We start from the raw sequence: 7,667 nt of genomic DNA on the forward strand, positions 1-7,667 counted from the left end.
GCTGTGTTCAGGCTCCAAGTTGATGCTGTATCTCTGTTCAGGCTCTGTGTTCAGGCTGTATTGGTGTGTTCAGACCCCGCGTTGAGGCTGTATCGCTGTGTTCAGACCCTGCGTTGAGGCTCTATCTCTGTGTTCAGACCCTGCGTTGAGGCTGTATCGCTGTGTTCAGACCCCGTGTTGAGGCTGTATCGCTGTGTTCAGACCCCGTGTTGAGGCTGTATCTCTGTGTTCAGACCCCGTGTTGAGGCTGTATCGCTGTGTTCAGACCCCGTGTTGAGGCGGTGTCTCTGTGTTCAGGCGCAGCTGCTGGACTTGCGGGCGGAGGAGCTGAAGCTGGCTGAGTTTCGGCTGGGCACCATCTCCACCGCGGTGCAGATGTACTCCGACAGCTCCATGAAGGCGTCCGTCAAGCTGGCCAACTGCATCCTGGACGACAAGCGGCAGAGGGTCAAAATGATCACCGCCAGGTACGGCGGCTTCCTGCCAAATACCGCCCCGCCTGACGCATTACTGCAGCTGAGACACACTGCCAGCAGACAGACATCCTGCCACATAGCGTCCTGAGCAGTATAACTTCAATCATTTAGGAAGTTGTGCCACACATATCAATAAAAAAGTTTACGAAGGTGCAGCAGAAGCTGGATCGGGACACAGCCGTTGGCAGATACAGTTCCTGCCACATGGGTCCCTGGTCCATATAAGGCAGTATGCACCTATGCGCTGTGGTCTGATTGGTCTGAATGTGAGCCCACGGTTGTGGCTGCCCTGTGTTGTAGTTCAGCGTAGCATAGCCTAGCATAGCCTAGCCTAGCCTATCGTAGCGTAATTTAGCATAGCATAGCCTAGTGTAGCCTAGCGTAGCACAGTGCAGCTTAGTGTAGCGTAGCCTGGCTTAGCCTAGTGTAGCACAGATTAGCGTAGCCTAGTGTAGTGTAGCACAGTGCAGCTTAGCGTAGCATAGCGTAGCGTAGCACACTGTAGTGCAAATCTGTGAGCGCTCTCCTCTCCGCGCCTGCAGGATGCTGGAGATGAAGCCGGGCTCGGACCGCAGCGTGATGGTGGAGGTGAACTACAAGCAGGGCCGGGAGGGCACGGTGCTGGACACGCAGGTGCAGGACATCTACCTGTGCGCCAGCATGGAGTTCCTGCTCACCGTCGCCGACATCTTCATCAAGGCCAGTCAGCAGGGCTTCTCCGCCCCGCCCAAGACCACCAAACCCACCGCCTCCTCCTCCAAGGAGACAGGTACCTGCACTGTGTGTGTTTGTGTGTGTATTTATTCCCCGTGTGTGTGTGTGTGTGTGTGTGTATTTATTCTGTGTGTGTGTGTGTGTGTGTACTTATTCCCTGTGTGTGTAACAGCGCCAGCCCCGCCCGTCGTGGCTAAGACGGAGATGAACGTGGTGGTGAAGAACCCGGAGATCGTGTTTGTGGCGGACCTGACCCGGGCCGACGCCCCGGCCCTCGTCATGACGACGCAGTGCGAGCTGCTGATGCGCAGCGACCCGGAGGGCCAGAGCATGACGGCGGCCGTGCGGGACCTGAAGGTGGTGGCGTGCCCCTTCCTGCGCGAGGGCCGGCGGAACAACGTCACCACCGTGCTGCTGCCCTGCCAGGTGTTCTTCCAGAGCACGCAGTCCCCCACCAGCCCCCAGGCCATGGAGCTCAGCATCAACTCCCTCACCCTCAAGGTAGCCCCCGCCCCCCCCGTCTGATGTGATTGGCTGTCCTCTCCACAATGTGATTGGCTGTCTTCTCCACAATGTGATTGGCTGTCTTCTCCACAATGTGATTGGCTCTCTTCTCCATGATGTGATTGGCTGTCCTCTCTACAATGTGATTGGCTGTCTTCTCCATGATGTGATTGGCTGTCCTCTCTGCGATATGATTTTCTGTCCTCTCTGTGATGTGATTGGCTGTCCTCTCCACAATGTGATTGGCTGTCCTCTCTGTGATTTGATTGGCTGTCTTCTCTGAGACGTGATTGGACGTGCCTGTGTTCCAGGTGTCCCCCATCATCATAAACACGGTGATCACCATCCAGTCGGCGCTGTCCCCGGCCCCGGAGACGCCCCAGGAGCTGGCCAGCCCCGTCCCGCCCAACCTGTGGGACAGGAAGAGCTGGCAGGAGCTGAAGCTGTGGTTCCTGGAGGAGGACAGCGAGGAGGACGCCCAGAGCCTGGTGCCGCTGGTGCCCCAGGGCGAGTCTCTGCGCATGGCCATCAGCTCCATCTGCCTGACCCTGGAGGCCGGCGTGGGCCACCGCACGGTCCCCATGCTCCTCGCCAAGTCCTCCTTCCACGGGGACGTCAAGAACTGGAGCACGCTCATCAACCTGGAGAGCAAGCTCAACCTGGAGGTACGCTATCCCACAGTGCCCCTCACCACACCTCAGGTGCATTATTAAAATGAGGTGCTGGGATGTGGTTTCAGGTGCATTATTATAGTGAGGTGTCGGAGGTGTGGTTTCAAGTGCATTATTATAATGAGATGCTGGGGGTGTGGTTTCAGGTGCATTATTATAATGAGATGCTGGGGGTGTGGTTTCAGGTGCATTATTATAATTAGATGCTGGGGGTGTGGTTTCAGGTGCATTATTATAATGAGATGCTGGGGGTGTGGTTTCAGGTTCATTATTATAATGAGATGCTGGGGGGGTGTGGTTTCAGGTGCATTATTATAATGAGATGCTGGGGGTGTGGTTTCAGGTGCATTATTATAATGAGATGCTGGGGGTCTGGGAGCCGCTGCTGGAGCCTCTGGAGGATGAGAAGAAAGACGGGTTCCGGCCGTGGACCTTGGGGCTCAAGGTACTGCACTGAGCATGTGCAAAACCGCCACATCACTTCCTGTACAGGCAGCACTACTCCATACTACAGTCACTCTAATCCCTGTCCTTGGCCCTGTTTATTAACACTGCTGTAGTTTTATGGGTATTTTATTTTGTGTGTTTCCTGCAGATGAAGAAGAAGCAGGTGAAACACGAACGTGAGTCGGACGAAGTGGACCACACCGTGCCCGACTACAAGACCGTCATCTGCATCAGCTCCAAGGACCAGCTCAACATCACCCTGTCCAAGTGTGGACTGGGCATGCTCAGCAACCTGGGCACGGTGAGAGCAGGAGAGAGCAGCTGTGTGTCAGCAGCTGTGGTTGGCTGGAGTCTGTCCATGTGTGACAGTGCACTTGTGCACAAGTGTGTTTAAGTGCACTTGTGACTGTGTGTGTGTGTGTGTGTATGTGTGTACGTACGCGCATGCACTTGTGACTGTGTGTGTGTGTGTGTGTGTGCACTTGTGACTCTGTGTGTGTGTGTGTGTGTGTGTGTGTGTGCACTTGTGACTCTGTGTGTGTGTGTGTGTGTGTGTGTGTGCACTTGTGACTCTGTGTGTGTGTGTGTGTGTGTTTTCCAGGCGTTTGCGGAGGCTGCCAGTCAGACTGCGGATCACTTCCAGAAGGACGAGGCCCCGCTGGTGGTGATGAACCGGCTGGGCCTGGCAGTGTCTGTGCTGCACAGCGAGACCTTCAGCCCCATCGGCACTGCATCCTCCAACCACCGGGTGGAGCTGCCGGACGGCGAGAGCCTCAACATGGACTACACCTCCACCACCACCACTGACCAGTTCTCTGCCATGACCAGCCTGAGCAGCAAGGACTACTTCATACAGCCTAGTGAGTGCATGTGCATGTACACTTATAAACCACACACAGTGCACTGCACATCTAATGCATTATACACTATACGTTACCCACAATACACACCAAGTACACTACACATTATATATACCATATGCACTACATGGTATACACTACACCCTATAAACTACAACCTATGCATTTGACACTGTACTTACTAAATGCACTATATATTACACAATACACATTAAATACTCTATACACACTAAATACACTACACTATACGATTCACTGATTGATTGGTCTTGCCTGGATGTATCTCTGATTTATTGCTCTTGCCTGGATGTATCTCTGATCGATTGGTCTTGCCTGGATGTATCTCTGATTGATTGCTCTTGCCTGGATGTATCTCTGATTGATTGCTCTTGCCTGGATGTATCTCTGATCGATTGGTCTTGCCTGGATGTATCTCTGATTGATTGCTCTTGCCTGGATGTATCGCTAATTGATTGCTCTTGCCTGGATGTATCTCTGATTGATTGCTCTTGCCTGAATGTATCTCTGATTGATTGCTCTTGCCTGGATGTATCTCTGATTGATTGCTCTTGCCTGGATGTGTCCCAGCTCCCGTGGGGCACACGGCGGCCAGCACCATCCCGCTGATAAAGGTGGGGCGGAGTATGTTCAGCGTCGTGCACAAGGACTCGGGCGTGACCCGCTACCTGGTGTGCCAGATCTACTCTGCGGAGGGCAGCAAGTACGTCAAGATCCGCTCCCCGTTCCAGGTGCGTGAAACTGCGCGAGAACTGAGCGTGTGCAGAACCGCCGCATCAGAATCATCATTGCACAGCAGACTCCACTGCACTCCACACTCAGGAATAACGTTCCCAAAACTCCCCCCCTGTTCCTCTGTCCCCCTGTCCCCCTGACTCTCTGTCCCCCTGTCCCCCTGTCCCCCTCTCCTCTCCTCTCCCGCCCTGCAGATGATAAATTACTTCTCCATCCCGTTCCGGGTGTTTGAGGGATCCACGCTGCTGGGCATGGCGTTGCCCAAAGAGGAGTACTGCATCCCCCTGGGCTCCTACAGGTACAGCTGAGCCCTGCGTTACAGTCTGTGCCCTGTGTTACAGTCTGTGTTACAGCCTGAGCCCTGCATTACAGTCTGAACCCTGTGTTACAGTCCGTGTTACAGCCTGAGCCCTGCGTTACAGTCTGAACCCTGTGTTACAGTCCGTGTTACAGCCTGAGCCCTGCGTTACAGTCTGAACCCTGTGTTACAGTCTGTGTTACAGTTTGACCCCTGTCTTACAGCCTGTGTTACAGTCTGTGTTACAGTCTGTGTTACAGTTTGACCCCTGTCTTACAGCCTGTGTTACAGTCTGTGTTACAGTCTGTGCCCTGCATTACAGTCTGTGTGAGCAGTGGCCATGTGTGTTCTGCAGGTCAGTGCTGAGTGTTATATTAAGTGTGTGTGTGTGTGTGTGTGTGTGTGTGTGTGTACGTACGCGTGTTTCTGTTCTGCAGGTCGGTGCTCAGCCTGCAGCCTGTAACAGAGACTGAGGAAGAGTATGAGGTGTCGGAGGGCTTCAGCTACGAAGGCTTGACCAATCACACGGGCCAGTGCGTGCAGCAGACCTGCCGTCGCTCCGGCAACCCCGACTGCGTCATGATGATCAACATGGTCCCGCAGAAGGACCTGCTCACCTGCCACGGTTCCCACGGCAGCGAGGACGCCTTCGACGAGCCCTACATCCTCCAGCTGTGGCCCACCGTCCTGCTCCGGAACCTTCTGCCCTACCCACTGACCTTCTCCCTGGAGGTAGGCCGCTGGCGTGCGGGACAGTGCCGTGGCGCTCGCCGGTCCCCTGCTTTTTACGTATCTTAAAGGCACGCCCATCCCGTGAAACAGAGTTTGAGTTTTATTTTTTTATTTTTTGCTGTCGGCTATTTATTGATTTTTTTTAAAGCAGAACATAATATAAACAAAAGAGAAACAAAGAGAGGGGAAGGTCTCATAATGACCAATAAAGAGAAACAAACGGTTGGAGCTGATTGGACGTTATGGTAGTGATTAGTAGCACAGTAAAAATCAAGCACACAACATTAAATCGCTTTGCAGAAAAAAAGAAGCAGAAAACATCCAAATTTTTTGCACAAGATCCCCAATAACTGAGTTTGTTTGATGTTCATTTTAAATATGCACACACATTTCGTTTTCCTGGCAAACAACATAAGCCAAATGTGTTCTGCGTGCTTATTGGTCCGCAGGAGAACGGAGACCACGCCCCCAGCACGCTGCAGGCGGGCCACTCTGCGCAGCTGCACCTGGCCATCGTGGACCGGTCGCGGCTGCGCCTGCGTCTGCGCGACTACCTGACCCAGGACTGGCAGGGCGAGTACCGGCTGCAGACCGGCCAGGACGAGATCGCCTTCACCGTCTTCCGCTCCGTCGCCCCCGACGACGGGCTGCCGGGCGCCGAGGGGGTGGAGCTGGACATCGCCGTGCACGTGACCTACGACCCCGGCCAGACGGTGGTGGCGGTGCACTCCCCCTACTGGATGGTGAACAAGACGGACCGGCTGCTGCAGTACAAGGCCGACGACATCCACAGGAAGCACCCGCGCGACTACGACAAGCCCCTCCTCTTCTCCTTCAAGCCCCGCAACTTCCTGCAGAACAACAAGGTAGGAGGGGGTCGTGCCATTGGCTGTTGGCCCTGAGGACTGGCGCGTGATTGGCTGTCGAGTCGGGATGGGAGGGCGAGGGTTTGTGATTGGTCGATCAGAGCGTGTGTCTGTGTGCTCTAGGTGCGACTCATGGTGTCGGACAGCGAGCTGTCGGACGACTTCTCCCTGGACACCGTGGGCAGCTACGGAGACGTGAAGTGCAAAGGTCGCGTGAAAGATTACCTGGTGAGTGCACGCGATCACACACCTGTGTGGGTGCTGGACTACACGCCCGGTGATGCCAAGTGGATGCACTGAATGCTGAAGTGATCTGTAGAGGTCTGGTGGTCCCATACCTGGTCTGATCAGTGGTGTGTGTTGGTGTGATTCCCCTCCTGTCCTGTAGGTGGGGGTAAAGATCGACGCCAGCAGCTTTAGTCTGACACGCATTGTGTCCTTTGTGCCATTCTACCTATTGGTGAACAAAACCAAGCACACCATCAGAGTGAGCGAGGAAGACGAGGAAAACTGGACCGAAGCCCCACCGGACCAGGTGCGCACATACACACACACACACACACGCACACACACACACACACACTATTGTGTTCCATGATACTTTTAGAGAGAGACACAGAGAGAGAAAGAAATAGAGAGAGAGCAGACAGGAGAGTGAATGTGTTGCCCCTCCCCTCCAACAGGTGGCAGTGCCGTTCTGGCCCGAGAGGGACAGTAAGAAGCTCAAGGTGAAGGTGGAGGGCTGCCACTCCACCCCCCACACCGTCAACTTCCACAAACAGGAGAACTGCCTGCTGCTTCACCTGGACAACACGGTGAGCCCCGCCCTCTTAGCCCCGCCCCTGCACCGCTAAACACTGTTCCCCTCACCTTTGACCCCGCCCATCAATGACCTTAAGCGCAGTAAGCCCCACCCCCCACCCTTTTAACCCCGTACCTCCTTCTGCTCCTCCTCCCCCCGCCACATGTCACAGCTGGGCGGGATTATCGTGGACGTGAACCTGACGGAACATTCCACCGTGATCCGCTTCTCCGACTACCACGACGGCGCCGCCCCCTTCCTCATCATCAACCACACCAAGGCACAGACCCTGGAGTTCTACCAGAGGTGAGCGAGGGAGACCGGGGGGGGGGGGCGAGAGACCACAGTGCAGAACGAGTGAGAGAGAGAGAGAGAGGGGGAACTTGTAATTATCAATAAGTAAATATGTTGCATAAGGTGATTTTGTTGCTTTCAGTGCGAACTGCTGCCATACGTTGTGTAATGTTTATTTGAGATTGATTGCCCTAACCCTCCCCTACGTGGCTGAGTATTCCTGTACAGCACAATAGCCTCTTCATCCCTG

General features: G+C 54.5%; 1 protein-coding gene across 1 annotated transcript in view; it reads left to right on the plus strand.

The window, feature by feature from the left end:
• vps13a (vacuolar protein sorting 13 homolog A) overlaps positions 1 to 7,667 on the plus strand; it is a 43,238-nt gene that overhangs the window by 20,849 nt on the left and 14,722 nt on the right. Inside the window, exons 37-51 of the mRNA XM_035378646.1 lie at positions 298 to 467; positions 1,019 to 1,245; positions 1,363 to 1,691; positions 2,006 to 2,359; positions 2,709 to 2,810; positions 2,961 to 3,113; positions 3,414 to 3,672; positions 4,261 to 4,421; positions 4,620 to 4,723; positions 5,161 to 5,455; positions 5,905 to 6,321; positions 6,445 to 6,549; positions 6,710 to 6,856; positions 7,005 to 7,136; positions 7,296 to 7,429. Coding sequence (XP_035234537.1) covers positions 298 to 467; positions 1,019 to 1,245; positions 1,363 to 1,691; positions 2,006 to 2,359; positions 2,709 to 2,810; positions 2,961 to 3,113; positions 3,414 to 3,672; positions 4,261 to 4,421; positions 4,620 to 4,723; positions 5,161 to 5,455; positions 5,905 to 6,321; positions 6,445 to 6,549; positions 6,710 to 6,856; positions 7,005 to 7,136; positions 7,296 to 7,429 — 3,089 coding nt within the window. The remainder of the gene's footprint in view (positions 1 to 297; positions 468 to 1,018; positions 1,246 to 1,362; positions 1,692 to 2,005; positions 2,360 to 2,708; positions 2,811 to 2,960; positions 3,114 to 3,413; positions 3,673 to 4,260; positions 4,422 to 4,619; positions 4,724 to 5,160; positions 5,456 to 5,904; positions 6,322 to 6,444; positions 6,550 to 6,709; positions 6,857 to 7,004; positions 7,137 to 7,295; positions 7,430 to 7,667) is intronic.

Source organism: Anguilla anguilla, chromosome 10 (assembly GCF_013347855.1).
Source record: "Anguilla anguilla isolate fAngAng1 chromosome 10, fAngAng1.pri, whole genome shotgun sequence".
In the NCBI taxonomy this organism is placed as follows: domain Eukaryota; kingdom Metazoa; phylum Chordata; class Actinopteri; order Anguilliformes; family Anguillidae; genus Anguilla; species Anguilla anguilla.